The following is a 22,604-nucleotide window of genomic DNA, read 5'->3' as shown; positions in this document are numbered from 1 at the left end:
TATAATATGTTGAAAAAATTCATAGTATAGTAAGTTGTAAAAAGTCATAGCATAGTATGTCGAAAAAAGTCAGTATAGTATGTCGAAAAAAAGTCATAGTATAGTATGACGAAAAAGTCATAGAAAAGTCTTAGTATAGTATTTCGATAAAAGTCATATTATAGTATGTCGAAAAAAATTCATCAAAAGTCATAATATAGTACGTTGAAAAAAGTAATAAAAAGTCATAGCATAGTATGTCGAAAATGTTGTTAAATAGTCATAGTATAGTATGTCAAAAAAAGTCATAAAAAGTCATAGTATAGTTTGTCGGAAAAAGTCATAGTATCGTATGTTGAAAAAAAACGTAAAAAGTCATAGTATAGTACCCTGAAAAGAGTTATAGTATAGTACGTTAAAAAAAGTCATAAAATGTCGTAGTATAGCATGTCGAAAAAAGTCATTGTATAGAATGTCATTAAATCACTATTTGATATTCAACCAGCATTGGGTTTGAACCCAGAACCTTCAATCGTCAGGTAGATTACCAGCTATTTATAACGCTGAACTATTTCCGAAGTGTGGAGCCCAGAGGTTTGACGTTGTATTTATTGTTCTATGTTACTGAGGGCAGTATATAGTTTGTCGGAAAGACGAAAAACGTCATAAAAAAGTCATTGTATAGTATGTCGAAAAAAGTCATAGTATAGTATGTCGTCATTGAATGACCATTGGGTCATAAGCAGCATTGGATTTGAAACCACAACCTTGAATCGTCAGGCAGATAACCAGATATTTATCACACTGAGCTATAAGTGAAGCTTGAAAGTCTTTGTTTTGACGTTGTATTTCTTGTTCAACATTACTGAGGATAGAAAATGATAGTCACAGATGTTGAAAAAGTAATAGTATAGTTTGTCGAAAAGGTCATAAAAAAGTCATAGTACAGTATGTCGAAAAAAAGTAATAAAAAAGTAATAGTATTGTATGTCGACAAAAGTCAAAAAAAGTCATAGTATAGTATTCCGAAAAAAGTCATAGTATAGTATGTCGAAAAAAGACATAGTATAATTTGACGAAAAAAGTCATAAAAAAGTCATTGTATAGTGTGTCGAAAAAAGTCTTAGTATAGCACGTCATCATTGACTGACCATTGGATCATCAAGCAGTGTTGGGTTTGAACCCAAAATCTTCAATCTTCAGAAAGATCACCAGCTATTTATCACACTGAGCTCATTGGTTTGACGTTGTATTTGTAGTTCAACATTACTCAAGATAGAAAATAATAGTCCTATCATGTCGAAAAAAGTTATTTTGTATGTTAAAAAAAGTCATAGTATAGAATGTTAAAAAAAAGTCATAACATTTCATAGTATAGTATTTTAAAAAAAAGTCATAGTATAGAATGTTAAAAAAAGTCATAAAATTTCATAGTATAGCATGTCGAAAAAGTCATAATACAGAATGTTCTCATTGAATCACCAGTTGGCCTTCAACCAACATTGGGTTTAAACCCAGAACCTTCAATCTTCAGGTAATCACCAGCTAATTATCTCACTGAGCTATTTGCGAAGTGTGAAACCCAGAGGTTTGATGTTGTATTTATTGTACTACATTACTGAGGACAGAAAATGATAGTCATAGTATAGTATGGTGAAAAAAGTCATAATATAGTAATTCGAAAAAAGTCATAGCATAGTATGTTGAAAAAAGTCATAAAAAGTCATAGTATAGTATGTCGAAAAAAGTCATAGTATAGTATCTTGGAAAAACAAAAAGTCCAGGGTGCTCAGGAAGTTCAGTCAGACGTTTGACGATGCTATTTGGGGCCAGGAATGCAATTAAGTGTAGAAAAAAAGGAAAATCCAAGGCACTCTTCTTCAAAAGCCTTCTTCAGACAGAGACTTTCTGTGCCGCTACACGTGGGTTGCTTCTCCCTATGTCTTTTACATTTTCTATTATGAAATAGCCAGTGAAATAAAGGCTTTTTAAATAATTTTGAAAACGAGTGCCTTGGATTTTCCTTTTTTTTTATAGTACCGTATGTCGAAAAAAAGTCATAAAAAAATCATTGTACAGTAGTATATATGTAGTTGACTTCTTTATTTTAGAACAAATCTTAAATCCATTGCCCTTTAAAGTGTTTGAACAGACAGCCTTCAATCTTCAGACAGATCACCAGCACACTGAGCTATAGGTGAAAGTCATAGTATAGCATGTCGAAAAGTCATTAAAAAGTCATAGTTTAGAATGTAACATTTTTTTAATTAAAAAGTCATAGTATAGTATATCGAGAAAAGTCATAGTATAGTATGTTGAAAAAAGTCATAGTATATTACGTTGAAAAAAGTAATAAAAAGTCATACTAAAGTATGTGGAAAAAAGTTATAAAAAAGGCATGGTATAGTATGTCGACAAAAGTCATAAAAAAAGTCATAGTATAGTATTCCAAAAAAAGTTATACTATAGTATGTCGAAAAAAGTCATTAAAAAGACATAGCACTGCATGAAAAGTGGAATTTTCGTCCCCGTAAATGCCCGTATATCTCCCCAATTTACAGCCAGTGAACGTCACGTTCGTCTGTGCCACATGTTGACGGAAACGAACCATGACGTATGTGGAGAGCTCCCGCGGAGGTGCTAATGGCTCTAATAAGCATATGAATAGCAGTGAAACCTCTCCTGTGCAGGAGTGCCTGGCCTAATTAGCATATGAATAACAGCCTGTCTGGCTGACTGGAATTTCCTCACTCAGGTATTGGCTGAAACCACTACTTTTAAACAAGAAAAATCACGCGTTTGGACTGACACTATTGGTCACCCTGGGTCATTATACTGTATATATATATATAAAAAATATAATATAATATAATATGCTATTATGTTGTATATTCATGTCCTTGTTATGCTATGGACTACACTATATTACCATCAAGGACATGAATTTATTGAGGAAAGGAAAATTTGCCAGGAACGTGATGTTTATTCAAAGAAAGAGCTTTATTAGCACAAATGCAAATGCACAACTACAAAGTGTAGGAGATCTGCCTACACAACAAATGGAAAGCTCACGGAGAAGCCCAAAATCCTACAGCACCGTGAAGTGTCTGTTTGCCACCTCGGAGCTATAGGTAACTGGCAGCATTATGTCTTAATTCGGTCCATTTTGCAGACGTCTGTGGTGCGTTGCCCTGTACTTCGGAATCGGCTCTAATCTCGACTGCAGCGTGGCACAGAGCTCGGTGAAAGGAAAGAAAGGAGGGAGGTCGCACAGTCCATCCAGCACACTCTGTCTTGCTTCCAGCAGCTGTAAAAACAAATAAAGACAATCAGTACTGCACGACGCACTGCTTATGGACACAACACATCTATTAATGCACCTGAAATATAGTCACATTGACCAAAAACGGATCTAATCTAATTAAGTCTTACCCTCTTTCTCGCTCGACTCCGAGCTGAACTCTTCACAGCTTGCGTGTACTGTCTCGTCTTACAGGCAGCTGGAAAACAATTAAATGAGAGTGGTATGAATAAAAAAAAAAAAACGTAAGGCACAGTAAAATTAAACAAGGAAGGAAAAAACAGTTAAAGTTACTTACACACAATGGCGTCATTGTCAGCATCATGTAAATCTGGACTCGCTCCGAGCAAATATAGGTCACGGCCTCGTTATGAGGCGAGGTTAGTCTGTGAAAACAAAATGTACAGTTAAGATCAGTATAAATCTATTAACGTATCTATTTCCTTATACAGCAGAATGAAAGCATATTCTTTAAATCTTACCCTTGCTCCGGTTCGTAGCGCCTACAATTTGTCTCCGAGTTGTGAAGACGGCATACTGCTTTCTGTAAATTACAAGACCAAAAAAATACACTTTTATAAAGCAACTCACCCACTTAGCTCTGCTTCTTGGTGAATCAAGACAAAACGGGCTATTTCTGCTAAAAATTAACGTGAGACAGTCAGGCCTTTTATCACAGAAACACTTATGAAGCACATATATGTACAAATAATTAAAGTTTTCATGTTATTGTAGTCGTTTTTGTTGTCTTTTTTCTCATCTCTCCTTCAGCAGCGCCCCCGAATGCCCCATTACAGAGCGGTCAGACAGCGACACTCAGTGGCAGGTTGGGGGAACTGCAGCTGGTGTTTGTTTACAGTAATAAGAGAGAGAGTTTCTCTTCCTGCTTCTAACAAACAGTTTGGCACATAATTGAACGGCATTAAATGCAGATTTCAGCCCCACACATCTTACATATCTTGCATAAAGCTGGCCATTTGTTGTTGTTTCTGTCACGTGTTTCATCAGAAAACTTACAGCAGATCCCATGGTCTTTGCTTTTCTTTGCGGTCTGTTTCAGGGCTTAAACTTCCTCTATTGTCTGTCCTTGGCAGCTCTGTAGTTCTTCATATTTTCATGCATTTGTCAAGCTTTAGATTCTCTTCCCTGAGCGATCTCTCCCTCACTGTGGAGCAATTTGTGCCGCACAATTCCATCTCTTATCAGAGTCTTCAATGTCTCCAAACTAACAACTGCTGGCCAACACTCTCAAGACCCTGATATACTTTTCAATGTTTTCCTCTAATCCTTGGTTCCACACAAAGAACACTTTAAACACTGTGAAAAGCAAACAGTGACCCATAACAAACCAAATGAACAAGAATTAACGTTGGATAGCCTTAGTCTAATAGATAGATAGATAGATAGATAGATAGTTCAAAGTCTAAGTATACTTTATTATCCCAGAGTTGGGAAACTTGTTTGGTCAAAGTGCAGCATATTTAAGACACACAGGCATATACGTAAGTAGCCCACCCCTCCTCACACACACACACACACACACACACACACAAAATAACATTTAGGAATACATAGTTAGGTATGAACACAACTCACAGCCTTCCCCCACTTATACTTCAGTCAGTCAATCAATCAACCAGTAGCAGGCTTGAAACACATAGGCCTAAGGCAACAATCCAAATTAATTAAAAACAATAAAAGAAAAAAAAAAAACACAGTGTTGCAAGAGTGGACAATACAATTCATTATCTTGTCTTGTGTCTTTCATTAAAAAGTCTAATAGCAGAGGGAATAAGTGACATGCTAAACCTTTTGGTTTTAACTGACCTTTGCAGCAGCCTACTGTTGCCACAATTGCTGAGTTGAATCCTCCTATATAAGGGGTGGGTAGGATCCTTAAGTATCTGCTCAGCCTTACTCACAATGAGATCTAACCATATCTGAGTGATTGACATGAGATAGATACTTTATTCATCCCGAGGCACTGCTGGGATTTGAACCCAGGATCTCCTGTTTACGAGACAGGCGCTTTAACCACTAAGCTACAGCGCCTCCTGCGGGATCATCTGTCATGAACTGAAAAAACTATTGTTTGTTAATGAGAAAACTCCACAGTTCACTTTTCCACTTTTCACTTTGATGCGGCGATGTACAGGGGCACATTCAATCTCAAAACGGCGTGCGACAGGCTTTGAGATGCGTTTTCTCTTGTTTGGAGGTGTTACCCAATGATTCAGCCACTGAACGTGGCCCAGGTGTACACCAGGACCCTGTGACATCACTGCTGGGTGTGGTTTAAGGTGCATGTGACGCTGAGTGATGTAAACGGCCAAGGGCACTCAAGGGACCGACTGCCTGATTTGAGCATCTTCCAGGCTCTTCCTCACAGAGTGGACGAGAGGTAATTATCAATTTACTAGTTTTCATCAAAACAGCATAATTAGAATAATAATTAACATCTTAAATCTGTGTTAAAGTGCTCATATTATGCTTTTTGGCTTTGTCCCTGTCCTTTGTTGTGTTATATATCTGTTTTGTGCATGTTATAGGTTTACAAAGTGAAAAAGCCCAAAGTCCACCCCAAAAGGACTTACCATCTCCAACAGAAAACATTGTTCACAAACTGCTCCAAACAGCTCTGTTGTAGTCCAGTCTTTACTTCAGAGACAAACGTGGTCACTTTGTAACACACGTTATAAATACTCGCCTAGCTGCAGGCGTGGCACGCCCTCATACTCTGCTTCTGACTGGCTAGTAGTCCTTACCTAGGTACTGTTAGGGCACGCCCTCATACTCTGCTTCTGACTGGCTAGTAGTCCTTACCTAGGTACTGTCAGGGCACGCTCTCAAACTCTGCTTCTGACTGGCTAGTAGTCCTTACCAAGCTACTGCACATGTGCGACTCCCAACAAAGATGGAACAGAAGTGAGATGCCTCACTCTGTAGCTAAAAACAGAGAGCTCAACACACAGGGTGAAAAGAGGAGCTGCAGCAATGTGCAGTACAACAAAAATATGGTGTTTTTTGAAAATTATACCATGTAAACCTATTCCAGTACAACCTCTAAATACAATTATGAACCTGAAAATGAGCATAATATGAGCCCTTTAATGCAGTGTTTCTGTGCTGTAAGGTGCTGCTGAGATTTGAACCCAGGATCTCCTGTTTACTAGACAGACACTTTAACCAACTAAGCCACAGCACCTCCACTTGACTTGACTGTTATGTTATACCTTCAATTCTCTTTCACCTTGTATAAGCTGTACAATATACTGACTCATTGATGAATTCTACTATTTACTATAACTACAATTTTGACCAATAACCTAACGCACAGCAGAATGTAGGGCAGGTGGATTTTCTTCCTGAAATATTGTGACTTTATTCTTGTAATATTATAATTTAAGTTCCCTCAAAATATCACAACGAATAAATGCACATTTAGGGGCCATCCACACGGCCACGCTTTTTGGTGCAAACGCACATTTTGCATCGTTTTGGCCGATCGTCCAAACGAATCCTGTAAACGCACTGCCTGAAGACGCACTTTTTTTTAAACCTGGTCCCAGGGTGAAGAAATTCGAAAATAGCAAAAGGTTTGAGGCGTGCATGCATGCGTTTGGACTAAAAAAGGTGGTACTTGTGGCTGGGTTGGCTCAGTGGGTAGCGCAGGTGCACATATACTGAGAGGCTTATTCCTTGACGCAGAGGTCCAGGGTTCGAGTCCGACCTGTGACGATTTCCTGACTTCTCTCTCACTGCAGGCCGGCTACAGCCCTGATAAAACAGAAATGACAGTTTCTGTTCTACTGTGTGCAGTAGTCGCATGCCCCTCCCCACCCTCTCTGTTACCTTTAACAGGATGTTCCCACCACAACCGGTAGCAGATGGCCATTGAAGCTTCAGCCTGCAGACAACCATGAAGGCAATTCTTCTTTTCCTCTGTGAGTACAGACAACTTCAGTAACAAACCAAAGTCACTTAAGGACAGTGTTGGGCAAGTTACTTCCAAAATGTAATAAATTATTGATTACTAGTTACTGTCATTTGAGAGTAATTAGTTATGTTACAATATCACTGCTTCTGAATTGTAATGCTTTACACTACTTTTGCGTTACTTTTGAGTTACTTTCACCCAAATAAAAGGAGGTATGACTTGGCAGGTAGCTTGTGAATTTCACCACGGGATCAATAGTCTCCTCTTTATCCACCATATACATCGTAATTTATTCATATTATTTTGTATTATTAATCTGAAGCTGCAAAGTAACTAAAGCTATACAATACATAGTTAAGTAAATCGTACAATAGCCTACTTGACTCTGAATTGTGGTGGAGTAGAAGTAGCCTTATAAGTAGGATTAAATGAAAATACTCAATTCAAAGCACCTTACAATTGAATCGAAGTAGCCTACGGTATAGTTACTTCCCACCGCTGATAAAATGTAATGATATTTACGTGTAGCAAGACTAAACATTCATTCCCGACATGTTATCTGTCAGTTGCTCGGGCACATTGCTGTCGGCACTGGCAGAACACAGATGTTGTCCCTAGCCTACCATCCCTGGTTTGGGCTGTTACCACGGGAACAGCGACGGGACAGCTCGCTTCAACGCAGCGTAAACAACTCCTGAAAATAATGGCCATGTCGCAAATGCAAATGTATCCGTCTTTGCAGTCATTTCAACCACCAAATACAGCAACAGGATAAAATACTCAGACTTGTTTTCTCTGTGCCGAAACGTTTCGCAATGTTGGTGAATTCTTGAAAAAAAAAAAAAAAAAAACACACCACTAAATGGCAGGTTAAACGCGTTGTAACCAAGGTTATTATAGTTTTGCATTTTTCATTAGTTTTTATTTTTATTTCGTTTTGACTTTTTGTTTTCAAATTCAGTTTAGTTTGAATTAGTTTTTAAAGCGGGTTTGCTAGTTTAGTTTAGTTTTTATTTTTTGAAAATGCTTAGTTTTAGTTTAGTTTTTATTAGTTTTAGTCTTTTTTTTGTAATATGGGTTATTTGTCGGGGGATTCAAAAAGTATTGTGTAATAATAACTCAACAAAAACATCATACATTTTTAGAAATATGTATTCACAATGTATTGAAGAATAACACCAGTACATAAAATGTAGCCTACATATGGTCATAAATATGTAAACAGTCTACACAAGACGCCGCATTAAGTGCAAAATGTGTAAGTGACGTGTGCCAGGAAAAAAAACCTAAATAAAGAAGACATACATGAACAGGTTTTTTTAGTCAGTCGACTCACACTGTTGTGTAGACATCCCAGTATCAATCCACATATTAACCCACGCTTCCTCTCGCTTTTGGTGTTCCTGCGTATGTACGTTTATATACTGTCTATGGTATGTACTAACCAGCAGCTATCGGGTTGCCGGTGAAAGCCTTCCTGTAGTGTTCTCTGTCCTGCTGTTGTCTCTGTCATGCTGCCTGGCCCTGTACCCATACATCCATACCCTGTATCCATACATCCATGCCCGTAACGTTACTGGGGTTAGCTTCTCTTTCGGGGAAAGGGGGCTTTGCGTTCTCCTTTACCTTGTTAAGGTAAGCTAGGTTAGCCTCCTAGCTTGTGTGCGCTTCTCAAATGTACTTTCAAATTCGTGGGATTTTCCCCTGTAATAAATTGTCCACATATTTTACCACCTTCCACTGCAAGGCACTTGCTTTTATCTGAGAGTCATAATCAAATAGGTGCCGCTTTCTTTTACGGCTATTATGCCAGGCGAGGGGCACGGACTATGTTGTGTTCAATTTGACGTGGAATGTCGGGATTTCTGGATTCCCAGTCGGAAACTATACATGTCTACGGGAAATGTCATGGTCGGAAAGATATAATGTTATTTGCTCTATGAAAGACATCAACAAAGACGAAAAATAAGGACATTTACTCGATCATTTTATTTTATTTTAGTTAGTTTTGCAAACAGACATTACAGTTTTAGTTTAGTTATCGTTTTTATTTTTATTTCAGTTAACGACAATGTTTTTTCCCACCTAGTTTTCGTTATTTCGTTCGTTTTCGTTAACGATTATAACCTTGGTTGTAACTTGCGTTACTGAGATTGTAACGGGTATAATATTACCGAAGCTGTATTAGTAATGCATTATATTACTGCGTTACAGCAATTAGTAATACATTACTGTAATTGCATTACTTTTGTAACGCGTTACTCCCAACACTGCTTAAGGATATAGGTTTGTATTTGGTAGATTATTTCAGAAGAAATCAAACGATGCTGAAGATGCCGATCTGATCCCGAAGTTAATAAAAGTTGAAACTAATATTTATAAACCTGAACATTTGAGTGTGATTTGGATGATTGTTCAAAGGTTTTGTGCACACACACAAATAACTGACTGTGACTGTTGTTTCAGTGTTGTTTAGCACCTGCCAGACATCTATCCTCTGTCAAGGTGAGATTCAAGCCTTACGTGTGTGTATGATGGATTGCTTCTTTCAGAGGTCTTCAACAGGGGGGGGGGGGGGCACCCTGGGGGGGGGTCCTCAGAATAACTGCAGGGGGGGCTACCAAATTATTGTTTGATACTTTAAAAAAACAAATGTATCAATATGAAAATATACATTCACATGAATCCAACATATTATTTGTAAAGCCGAATCTTTTTGTAAATTTTTTATTTACACATCATACACATCCACAGATACAGTTAAGCTTAAGGATTGACTGTTCCACATTTTAACATTAAAACATGATGTATACATATATGAATATGTGAAAACATTATTATTTTAATAGTTTAGTTTTGTATGCACCATAAAAAGTTATATTTAAAGGCTCTAGGCCATGTTATTGTAGGCCCCGTTTTAAATATATGGGGTCCCTGCTCCGTCTCTTTTTCAGCTGAAGGGTCCTTGACCTGACAATGTTGAAGACTTCAGATTGACTGAGTTGTGAACGAGTTCATTTTTAATCATTGCTTCATTTGCTTCGCCCTTAGCTTCCTGTTTGTCAGATAAGCCGATCGTCTCATGTTTCTCACACCTCATACTAAACGATTAACAGACAGCGGCATGAAGGAGCCGCTGGGCAGATTATTAGCAACAGAAATACGCTGCAGAGTTTATCAGAAAGTACTGTTGACAAATTCCTTAAAAGAAAACCTAATGTTGTGATATAGTTCATGAACATGCACCTACTTTACAAACCTTAAATTAAATGTATAATGGATTATTAAAGAGTTGGGAAATAGTTCATTTTTGTCATTGCTTTATTTTGGGTGAAGATAACAATATATAACAATATATAAATATATTTTATATATATATATATAAATATATTTTTATATATTATAAATTATAAATTTATATATATATACTTCTATACTAACAAATCAGGCTTCTGCATGGCTCAGTGGAGTAAATGTTTAACATAACTTTTTACAATGAATCTTTCACAGAATTTGGTGACTACAGAGTAATTATTAAATGTTTCAATATGTAGCCAATCAATTATCTTTTGACTGCAACAGTGAAATCAAGCAAACAGCTAGGGAAGCTTTAACTTCTTATAAAAACTTATTATTTCTAAAATGCAAAATGTGAAATTATCACATCATCATCATGAAGCAGGCAATTAGTGTGTATGGAGTCAAAGTAAACCATTGGCTACACTGTTGCATGTAGTTCAAAGTCAAGATCATGTTTATTGTTTCATAATCAACTACATCAACATTTTATGTTGATGCACTACTATATATCCTTATTATTTTATTTTAACAAATGGGCCTTACAACTGGCCTCCTCCCTGTCATCTGCCTCCTCCTGACCTGATCACTCCCTGCCTCTGTCCCTCTCTCTGAATCTGCAGCCTCTTCTTCATCCCTCACAGTCAATTCTTCTTTTCCCTTTTCTCTTTCACTTATTTCTACATCTCCTTCCGTGGTCTTCTCCTTATCTGACCCACCTGGCCTCTGGTTTACTGCCTTCTCCTAGATAGATGCGCTGTTGTTGATGCTGACTCACCTTTAGCATACATTACATTCATTACAAATGTAACTTTAAATTAAACGTGTGTTTAAACTTCACCTGGGGAAACTGACTTCACTTTCACAGGCTCTGGGGGGGGGCAGCTCAGTCGCTCCAGTCTTTGCCAGGATGCAGTGCCACCACACCGCAGCAGACTCGCTGTGACAGACCGTGGTAAAGTTGGTTTCATATTGGACGTTGGATATTCGACACATTTGAAAAATCTATTATGCAGCTTGACCTTCAAATATAAAACCAACTTTACCACGGTCTGTGACAGCTTGTCCTCGCTCGCTGCGTAGGAAGCTACAGACTCTGTTTTTGACATGATTTAACGTAATATTTTGATTGAACGGGTTGCAAAAATCTGCATATAATTAGGAAAGTGAGGACTACGTTTATAATGTGACCTAACATAATATTTGATGGAGCCCACGGCCCCTTAGATGTCTTGTGCCCCTGGGCAAGTGACCAGTTGCCCTAATGGTTAATCCGGCTCTTTACATACATACATATACTGTATATTTACATATATACACACACACACACACACACACATATATATATATTAGTGCTGTCAGTTAAACACGTTATTAACGGCGTTAACGCAAACCCATTTTAATGGCATCAATTTTTTTATCGCAAGATTAACGTCTTTTTGGCATAGCAAATTTGTAGTTTTTTTCACATGCTGTTGCAACAACTAGTAACGTTAGAAAAACTACAACACCACACCGGATCTAGCTAGACCGGAAACAAAACAACAGGCACGCCGCACACACTTGTTTGGACTTGCGAGCCGGCCAAAGAGTAGTAGGCTAACGTTACGTTTTGAGTGAATGGTGAGCGCGAGACGCCCGAAATGGATGCCAATAAGATTCTGAATGGAAAGTTTACTTTTAAAAAGTTGCCAAATGGTTCCATTGACATGACCAAAGTAATCTGTGTTCTGTCGTTGTGAACTGAGCTATCATCGCAGCACGTCCAGTCTGAAATACCACTTGATGGCCAAGCACACAGCTGATGCCAATTCTCCGCCCCCTCGTCAAAGCCAGGCGACAAAAGCACAAAGCAAGCCGATCCACTTGTTGATAAGAGCATTAAAATGAGAACAAATAATGGGACAAAAAGAAATCTAGGGACATTTAGTATAGATAAAAATGTGCAATTAATCACGATTAAATATTTTAATCGTTTGACAGCACTAATATAGTCAGAACCAGAATCCTATCTTTAATCTCAGAATTCTGAGAAAAATTTATAATTCAGCCTTTTTTTTTTTTTTTTACTCAAAAAAAGAAGTCAGAACTCAAATACATTTTTCACGTGTGCCCCTAATCGTCTTCCGTAGAGAATTGCCATAATGTTTGATCTTTGCGCTACTTTAGCGTCTGATGTGAAGCAGTCACAGCACCACGCCACGTCATGGCAAGTGTGGTCCAGTGTCACGAAGAGTTGACGGAAATTTGGGGAGGATGGGCTGCTCAACAGCACATCACACCTCATAATTGCAGTGTGAAAGGCACACAGGCTACTTTTGTGAGATGTGGCCTCTGAAAGCACACGTCTGTGCTCAGAACATTGACACCCCCAGTCTGTGGTTAAGCTAACAAAAGCCTGTTAGTTTTGTTTTTGCTGTTTTCTATTTGTTGCAGAACCTTCTTTGTTGCTCATGGCACTGAAAAAAGTTTCCACTTTCACTTATTTCAACAAAGGGAGATACTCTGCTTTTTGGTTACACTTTACTCGAAGGTATCTACACTGATGTGACTGTCATGAACGTGTCATAAACATTATAAACAAGTCATAAATTATGACAACGGTTCTGTCATTACGTGTCATTCGGTTTTTGTTATGACAAGTTAGGGTTAGGATTAGGGTTAAGGATCATGTGTCATGACAGTGTCATGTGTTCAGGACAGTGTCATGTCACTCTTATGTAGATACCTTCAAGTAAAGTGTTACCTACTTTTTAACTGCACTACATTTATTTGAGAACTGGAGCAAAAATCGGACACATTAAAATGTTGACCTGATGAAAAGTCAGAGGATCACCAAAGTTATCACGGTTCATCCTGAGGGGAACATGAATGACGAACCATATTTCATTACAATCCGTCCAAGAGTTGTTGACATTGACCAATGTGGTAGTGCTAAGCACTAAGAGAACTACTTCTTAGATTGCTCTCCTCAGTACACATCCATTAAAGTGTATTGCAGGAGAAACAGGTATCAACCTTAACCAGCATTGTCTTATAAACACATCCTTAACATTACATCAATCTGGCTCAGTCTAGTATCTGAAAGTATGATGGAGTGAGCTTTTTCAAAAGAAATAAAACAAAATGTAAAGTGATGCCACCATGTCCTAAAGAAGCAAGACATCCCAGAAAACAGGCGGTGCAAAAATGTTATATAAAGAGTCTCTCTCTCTCTCTCTCTCTCTCTCTCCCAGTTTTTGTGACCATCCCTGCTAACAGGTCTCAGTATTTCGAGTATGAGAAAATGTCGGTGGGCTGTGGTGATTGGACGGCGTGGAGATACACAACAGACGGGTCAGTTCACCTCCACAAATATCACGGATGAAAGCAAAGCTTCTTTTTTTTATGTGCTGTACCACATCAACACTGAATCCAGAATACTTTGCTCCTCATTGATAGTCTCTTTATGCCATAAAGCATCCCCTGCTTTATCGTCCATATTAAAATAAAGGGTCCATAATATACTAAATGAACATCACGCTGTATTGAAGATAGACACATAGATAAACAGACAGACAGATAGATAGATAGATACACCTTTATTGTGCTTACACAGAGACCCATACAATTAAAATTATGAGTGCCAAATGATAAATAGCTAAAACCAGGAATAATTTAAGACATTATACACTTAGCACAGGACAGGTAAAATATTGCACATCATGTATGATATTGCAATATATTGCAAATGTATGATGTGTGATTATGAAGGCAAGTTAATGATTTGGGGGTGTGTGTGTGTGTGTGTGTGTGTGTGTTGAATTTTCTGATAGCCTATGGAAAGAAACAATTTCAATATGTTAGTTCTGGTTGAATGTCATTTGCTCTTACCAGTTTAATCGCTGTGTATTTTGTCCATAACAAATCCCCGTCGATCGGTCCTAAAAATGTCCCAGTTACTGCCGTAAACATTTTCTTATGTAAGTCTTTACAGTCATTCCCCCAAAAAGCCAAGCAGGCCTGCCTTGTTGCATGATCCAAAATGTCTTCAAAACTTTTCAGCGTGTAGCTCGCTAGCTCAAAGGTTGTTGTTGTTGTTGTTGTTGTTGTTTCCCGAAGACAACGGAGTTAAGACAGCAGCAACACATCTCTGCCGCCGGATGTTCTGGACCCAGTTTTTCAAAAGTAATCCAGTGGGATTTCGGATCACGGATTGGATCAAATCTTGGAAATGGGATTTTCAAAAGCAAAAGAGGGATTCCGAACTAAGATCAGACCATGTAATCCGATCTTACATTTGATCTGGATCAAACCTACCCTTTGGGTTTTTCAAAACTTTGAACTCGGTTTGGGATCTATTTGATCCAAAAAAAAACAGGATTATCCTGATCCCATCAGAAGGGTGGATTCAGTTGTGATTTTTCGAACCAACTAAAATCAGAGTGTTTTTATTTAAGTGAATGATCACAAAATCCATGTTTACTGATGATATATACATTTCTTCATATTTGAAGCATATGTGAAGCATGTCACATCTAATGAGATATGGTAAACAAAAAACAAAACAAAATAAAGAATGTAAAATGTTTCTGTTTATTACAGTGCTAACCCTAATTCAAACAAACATTGGCTATTTGTGGCCTGCGGTATTTTTCCTACCTGTTGTCCTTTGCTAAGCCAGTAGGCTACACTGTTGGTTCCATTTAAAGGACAATTCTGGCGCAAAACGAACCTAGGGGTTAATAACAGATGTGTACCCACTCTGTCGCTCTCTGGGACATGTTTTCATGCTAATCGAATGAGTTTTTAGCTTGAAAGACGCTAGCAAGGACCGCCGATTAGCTTACAACGCTAGTATTCGGGGCACAGGGAACGTAAAAACAAATCGCTATTTATACCACTAAAAAGGCTCAAAATATCATCAAACTTCAATGGTAGCATAATGAGGGTCCTAAAAACTAAATATATATATATATATATATATATATATATATATATATATATATATATATATAGCTTGTTTTATAATTCATGAGGAGTAAACCGTTTTATTGTATCAATAAATGGCACTTTTTTGAAGTATTTAATGTGTCAACTCTCACTGATTCTTGCTTACTCATTACATGGTGTTAGTAGCTTTAAGGAGTAGGAATTGGTATACATATTCAGGGGAGCGCAAGGACGGGTGGTATTTGTGATCTTATGTGGTGGGCCGGTCTGGGCCAAAATGCCAGGGCCGATTTTTGGTCCCAGTCCACCCTTGTTCGAGGATGTAATTAAATGAACGGTATGCAACAAAGGGAGTCCTGAGGCAATCAGGCAGGCTAAACGAGTTCCAAAAAACACTGAGAAAAGTGAAGACTATCAAAAGCACAAGGAACACAGAGGCAAGGGATGCAAACACAATGACCTGACAACAGACAAAGAAAAGCTCAGAGACTAAATACATGAGGTAACGAGGGTAGAAACGGGGGACACGGACATGAGGGCTGATGAACAGGTGGAACACATCACGGCAGGGCAGACTATCACAGAGGCGGGAAGTAAAACAAGATGTGTTATTTGCAGTATTAAAGCTGTATTCCTTGCACCATGTATAGACTGATAGATAGCTAAGCTTTGATTACCTTATGAGTTCAGGGAATTGTAGGGGAAGGCTCTTGCGTGTGTGTTCTTATTCTACAGATCAGAATAAGTGGCACCAGACAGGCCTTATAAGGAATGTTTAGATCGTTGGCCACACCGCTAGTAAAACAGAACTGTCTGTGTGTGTGTGTGTGTGTGTGTGTATTCTTGTTTAACTATATTCGTGGGGTCCAAAAACCGGGAATACAGTATAATTGTGGGGTCCGGACAGCTTTGTGGGGCCAAAATGCTGGACCCCACAACTTTAAAGGGCTGTTTGAGGGTTAAGACTTGGTTTTAGGATTAGGGTTAGAATTAGGTTATGGTTAGGGTGAGGGTAAGGGTTAAGGTTAGGCATTTAGTTGTGATGGTTAAGGTTAGGGTAAGGGGCTAGGGAATTCATTATGTCAATGACGGGTCCCCAAAAAGATAGTGCCACACACTATGTGTGTGTGTGTGTGTGTGTGTGGCTCTGTGTGTACTATATCATTTTGTTTACATGTACGTATCCAAGGATGTCAGGTTTTTCTTTTCCTTTTAAGCATGTATGAGCTGTTGAGCATGCGTCGTATGTGTGTGTGAGAGCTGGAAAAAACTGCCCGGAGAGAGGAGAGGAACGCCTTCAAGCAAAGAGGATAAGAGATGAGATGATTTTGGCTAGACAGGGTTCATAATCTGACATAGACTTTGCTCCGTATACTCTGTCTGCGGTTAGGGGAATTTAGTGTGATTTTGGTGAAACCACAATTGTGTTTTGTGAACTTAAAATGTTGGACTTTAGTAAACTTGCTTGACTTTAATCTGTCATCTCAGTTTTGGATCCCTGGGTTCTGCTATCACAAGCGTCATCAGAGAATGCGCGGTAATTAAAGTGTATAAATAATTGAAGTCAGATTTGATAAGCCTTAGGGCCTTTATTTTTTTAGACACAAATTCCTTTCAGTAGCAAGAAACATACACATGGTGAAACGGGGTCAAACACAACAGAGAATACAGGAGACAGTAAACAACAAGGAATCCATGACATATATTGACGGCGTTTTCTAGCTTTTCCCGAGGTTTTTGTCAATTATTTCAGAACTTGTTTTTACGTTTTTCAACGTTCTTTTATCAAAATTTTCTTCAAATGCTATAAAATTGAATAAAACACCCCAATTTAATGGACGTAGTGAACTGATCATTTTCTTTTTAAAGAAACCCAAATTTCTGATATAGAAACGTTTTGAAAATGGGTCAAATTTGACCCGAGGGTTAAAAAAAACTTATTTCCACATTTGTAAATGACAAATGAACTGATGTGTTCCCAGCCTGAAGCTGTCCCAGTGTGCATTGGGCTGGGGCGACAAGGTTTCCTCTAACTGCAACATGAAAGCGGTCAAACTGTCCGACAGCGGGGTGTACTGGTGTCAATCTAAACACGGAGACAGCAGCCATACTGTCAACATCACCGTGACTGGTAAGTTTCGGATCACAAACCACACTTCCTCTTCTTCTTCTTGTTCGGGGCACTCTTTCACGCAGCTACTTGAACTTCTGCTTTGGCATCGATGGGAAACACATGTGACTCTTTGGCAGTGCAGGTTGTGAAATAAACAAAACTCAAGACAAAAAAGTAGTTATAGTGCTGCCTGCAAATAAATAACAGCCTAGTAACCATTCACAATTCCCATCAACAACCACTTGCCAAAATAACAGCAACCACTTAGAATGGTTTTTATTAGAATCTGTACTTTTTATTGTTTTTGATCAAGAAGTAAAGGCAAAACATCAAATTGCCTTCAACATAAGGCTATAAGAAAACAGATGCGAGATACACAGAATGGACAATGATATGAAATTATATAGACAACATTCCGACGTACATTACTCTACTTTGGCACTAGAGGATGGATACCCGAACCGAGCCTGTCGGGACCCGATGGTATCGGACGGTACCCAATGGGCTGGGCACAGATATTTAGAAATGATGTTCGGGTTCGGGTCAGGCTCAGTCACATCAGGCATTGAACATTTTAAATTTAAAAAAGCTTATTATGTAGGTACGCGCCTGTGTACTGGGTACGCGCTCATCTGTTGACATTTCCAAATGCCTTCCTACAGTTGCTTAATAAAAGCTTTCCGCACAAACAAACGTACGTGTCATTAGTATGAGAAAAAAACGAAATTTTAACTGTGCTGGGCTCGGGTCGGGCTCGGACATAAATATCTTAATGCCTGTTGGGCTTGGGCCGGGTTCGGACAGAAAAATGCGGCCCCATCCACATTCTATTTGGCACATATCATGATTCAAAGTATTGAGGATTCAAGCCAGTATGTTGTTATATAGTTGTGTTAGGGACCTTTAACCCTTGTGTTGTCTTCCCCCACCGACCATGCACTTGTTGTCCTCTCGAGTCGAAATTGAAAAATTAACACGTTTTTGTCCCTTTTTTTGACACTTTTTTCAATGTTTTTGTTGATTTCTTTTTTTTACTGTTGATCTGTTTTTCCACTAACACCAGTACTGTATACACGCCACCGACACCAACTTATTACCCACTAGTGTTACACTTATTTTTCGGAATTCATGGTCAATAAACCTCGTTGGATTTTTAAATTATACCTCCAGTCCAAAAAGCTTAAATTATGAATTATTTTGACTTATATTAGAGGCATGTATGTTGATGGATAATCAAAGACTTGTGTATGTCAAAGTTGAGTCAGAAATTGAATAATTTATTCAAAATTGAATAAAACAACTCAAAATTCAACGAAAGTTGTGATCATTAACTGTACTTGTGAACCTGGAACCACCCATGTTATTTTCTCGGTAATTTGGTTGGAAAAGAAACCCATATTTTTTTTAAATACACTGTAGAACGGGTCCAATTTGACCCTGAGGACAACAGGAGGGTTAAAAAGGAGTAATGTAATTCTCCACCTGATCGGTCAGTCTAAAGGAAAGGCCCTCGTGTACAGCCCCATTATCCAGCTGAGAATACCACAGCCTGGCTGGCAGCAGGGTGATTTCTTTCCACCAAGGTTTGTGTCCCGTGTGTCAGTTATTATTATACATCTTTAACCCCACCCAAGATCTTTTCCTAACCATAACTTAGTGGTTTTACCCTGCATGTAGTCAATATCCATGACGTTCCACTTCCGGGATTGCTCCAGTGCAGACGGAAATTCTGCCTGATGTCCTTCTTTTTGGCCGGACTTCCGATACCTTCCATTTTTTTGTGTTGGAATTTTAAACTCCGGTGGATTTATGAAGACTCAGATCTCTGCAGGGTAAATCCAGACAGCTAGCTAGGCTATCTGTCCAATTTGCAGCGGCACCGTGGCTGCGTTCGGGGCTTAGCACTGTCCAAGACGATTGTGATTAGTTTAAAGAAATGGCAATAAATCAGAGCAAGTTTTTCTCCCGTCCCGGAATGCCGTGTGGACTAGCCAGACCCTCCTCCTCCGCAGCGCCGTGGAGGATAGCCTGCACATTGTAAAAAAGGATGCCAATGGGTCCATTGACCAAGCCTCAGCATTTGACGAACTGGGAGTGAGAATGTGTTGTCTTGGCCGAGGTCTGTACTTTCCGAGGGCCCTTCTAGTTTATCTTTTTTTAAAAGCTATATTTATCCTCTGGCATTGATCAAACTCTCTGGTTGTAGATTCAAACATGTTTCTCTGTATTCAGATCAGACTGTGCAATCAGTATTTGTGTGTGAATGGATGAGATGCTGTAGTTTGTCTCTGTGTTGAGGTGGACCAGTGATCCTTCAGAGTCGTGTCCTCCCTGTGACGGAGGGAGAAAACGTCACTCTGCACTGTAAAACAAAGACGTCCTCCAACCTGCCAGCTGATTTCTATAAAGATGGCCGCCACATCGGGACAGGGAAAGGTCAATGGACCATTGGCAATTTTTCCAAGACTGATGAGGGTGCCTACAAATGTAAAGTCCCTGATGGAGAGTCTCCACTCAGCTGGCTGCTGATGAAAGGTACAGGTCTCTGGTCAATTCACACAACTACACCCACTTTACATATTTTCATCTTGAAGTTTTAGTTCCAATAAACAACACTTGGTGCAGCAACTATTATTGTTATTTTCTATTTTTATTACACAGTTACAGAGGTCAAATTATGTACCAGGGCCGTAGACGGGGCAATAAACAAGTGTCTTTTAAAATAACGATGGCCAATAATTCAAATTCCCCTCAAATAAAAATGATCTGTACCAAAACCGAAGCCCTAATCTTGTCAAAGCACCACTTTTGTGAATGTGTTAAAGGTGCAGTAGGTAAGACTTATAAAACTAACTTTCTGTCATATCTGCTGAAACTGACCCTATGTTCGAGTAGAACTACATGAAGCAGGTCATTTAAAAAGAAATCCGGCTCCTTTGGCACCACCTACAGCCTGTAGTGCGATTTGCAAAAATCCACCGCTCCCTGTTCAGATGCACCAATCAGGGCCCGGGGGGGGATGTCTAACTGCGTGTTAATTACTGCTCATACACACGCATTCATTCTCACGTTTTGGGCTTTAGTGGAAAGGGGGGGAGGGACTAAGAAGTTGTCGATTATCACATTTTTTGGCTAAGTCCAACATTGTATCAACAATCCATGCAACTTTTTGTACTAAAAAAGGTGTTACATGATCTTGGTAAGCAATTTGACAACTTTGCAGTAAATATTTTAGGTGCATCAAAAAACGTGCTTGTTAAAATACTAGCAGACAAGCTAATCTAACACAAATTCATGCATAAAAAGTCACCAAAATAAAGTATTTGAACCTCATAAGCAAATACAAAATGAGGGGAAAACTGCAAAAAGGTCCACTTTTTGGAAATAAGAACCCCTCCCCCCTCATCCACTAGGCCAGCTACGGGCCTTTGTACTGATAAGCAGCTGAACTAACAGTGTCAGCTGGTGGACATTAGAGGAACTGCATCCGAGCGCACTTTCATTTTGACGTTGGCGTCCTCAGATGATTCTGCGCCTGCCTCACTCACAGCGTCCCCTAAATCGTCTCAGCTGTTTGAGTATAAGAAACTGTCTCTGAACTGTGGGGACCACCGCAGGCTTCATGGGTGGAAGATCTTCAGGGCCACAAGCTCCAACGCTAAGTCTTTTGGAAAGATGTCCAGCTGTGGTGATGACTGGGGGGTTCCTACCTCCACTGGCTGCGAGCTCCACGCTGCCAAGCAGGATGACAGCGCAATCTACTGGTGCGAGTCTCCTGGAAGGCAACGGAGCAACTCTCTTGACATCAGTTTTCACGGTAGGAGTGTGAAAAAAATAAACTACGAAATGAATAAGAACCACAGAGGGACATGCAAACACAATTTCCCATCTCTCTCCATGTTCAGATAAACCGGTAATCCTGGAGAGTCCCGTCGTCCCTGTAATGGCGGGACAAGAAGTCCCTCTGAGGTGCAGCACAAAGCAATCCTCCAACCTCTCAGCTCTTTTCTATAAAGACGGCTTGGAGATCGAGACTAAGCTTGCAGGTCAGATGACCATCCGCCGGGATCTTCCAGGTCACGTGACCATCCTCCGTGTTTCCACGTCTCATGAAGGCCTCTACAAGTGTCACATCAGCGGGGTTGGAGAGTCTTCAGCCAGCTGGCTGTTTGTCAGAGGTAAGGAAGTCGTGACAATTGTAAACCTGGAGAAGAGGCTCAGCAGGTGTTGAGTCGGTAGGGCACTGGCAGCTTGAAGTTTGAAGAAGTTAATGTACATGCACAATTCCTGCACTTTAGGGGGGTTAAATACATATAAATGCAACAGCCTTAGTCAGGGGCGATTCTAGGATCAGAGCTTTAAGGGTGCCTGGAACCCTTTTAATGTAATTTTTCAAAATGCTGATCTGTGATAACTATGCTTTTTAACATAATTTTGGACCATCATGGTAATGCTGAGCCACAGGGCATTTACTACAAAAGGTCAGGTGGAATTACAAATTTGAGTCTGATATTTATGCTGTATCAATAACTTTTGAAAATTATATATATATATATATACGCGATTTTGACTAATGGCTGACAAGGACTATTTTCTGAAAATGGCTCAGAATTGTTTTTTGGAATGATCTGGATTTTGGGTTTAGTATGACTATGTTGTAAAATTCCTAGAGCAGAACTACGTAGTGCACAGACTTTTTTAGGGGTGTTTCAGCACTTTTCTTTTGTCTCAGGATAATGTTTCATGGTTTTTTTTATTGTTGTACGACAAAAAATGTGGACTCTTTTTTTTTTTTATATGGACATATCCCACTGCACTGCCAGAAACATCCACAAACAAAACATATATTAAAATGAAAACAGTTCGACGAAGTGCAACGTATGACATTAGATTTGATTATTGTATTTGATTATAATTAACATTATCACATAAAAAGTCACGGCTTGCTGGTTTCAGACATTCACCTGACCAGGTGTGTTTGTTTTTTTTCAGCTGCCCAAAGCAATACTACCAAGCCTCCATCCCCTGTATACCCCTCCCAGCTA

General features: G+C 39.1%; 1 protein-coding gene and 2 non-coding genes across 3 annotated transcripts in view; 1 reads left to right on the top strand and 2 right to left on the bottom strand.

The window, feature by feature from the left end:
• Positions 1–5,259: 5,259 nt before the first annotated feature.
• Positions 5,260–5,332, bottom strand: trnat-cgu. The gene has a single exon. It is a non-coding gene; the product is annotated as a tRNA-Thr (tRNA).
• A 1,079-nt stretch (positions 5,333–6,411) lies between these two features.
• Positions 6,412–6,485, bottom strand: trnat-agu. The gene has a single exon. It is a non-coding gene; the product is annotated as a tRNA-Thr (tRNA).
• Positions 6,486–7,139: 654 nt separating this feature from the next.
• LOC116053708 (Fc receptor-like protein 5) overlaps positions 7,140–22,604 on the top strand; it is an 18,508-nt gene continuing 3,043 nt past the window's right edge. Inside the window, exons 1-8 of the mRNA XM_031304811.2 lie at positions 7,140–7,224; positions 9,684–9,722; positions 13,751–13,850; positions 17,429–17,577; positions 19,858–20,094; positions 21,083–21,376; positions 21,465–21,737; positions 22,552–22,604. The exon at positions 22,552–22,604 is cut by the window's right edge and continues 91 nt beyond it. Coding sequence (XP_031160671.1) covers positions 7,200–7,224; positions 9,684–9,722; positions 13,751–13,850; positions 17,429–17,577; positions 19,858–20,094; positions 21,083–21,376; positions 21,465–21,737; positions 22,552–22,604 — 1,170 coding nt within the window. The 5' untranslated portion in view covers positions 7,140–7,199. The remainder of the gene's footprint in view (positions 7,225–9,683; positions 9,723–13,750; positions 13,851–17,428; positions 17,578–19,857; positions 20,095–21,082; positions 21,377–21,464; positions 21,738–22,551) is intronic.

Source organism: Sander lucioperca, chromosome 24 (assembly GCF_008315115.2).
Source record: "Sander lucioperca isolate FBNREF2018 chromosome 24, SLUC_FBN_1.2, whole genome shotgun sequence".
In the NCBI taxonomy this organism is placed as follows: Eukaryota; Metazoa; Chordata; class Actinopteri; order Perciformes; family Percidae; genus Sander; species Sander lucioperca.
Note: the sequence above shows the minus strand (reverse complement) of the source record. Positions and strands in the feature narration are given on the sequence as shown.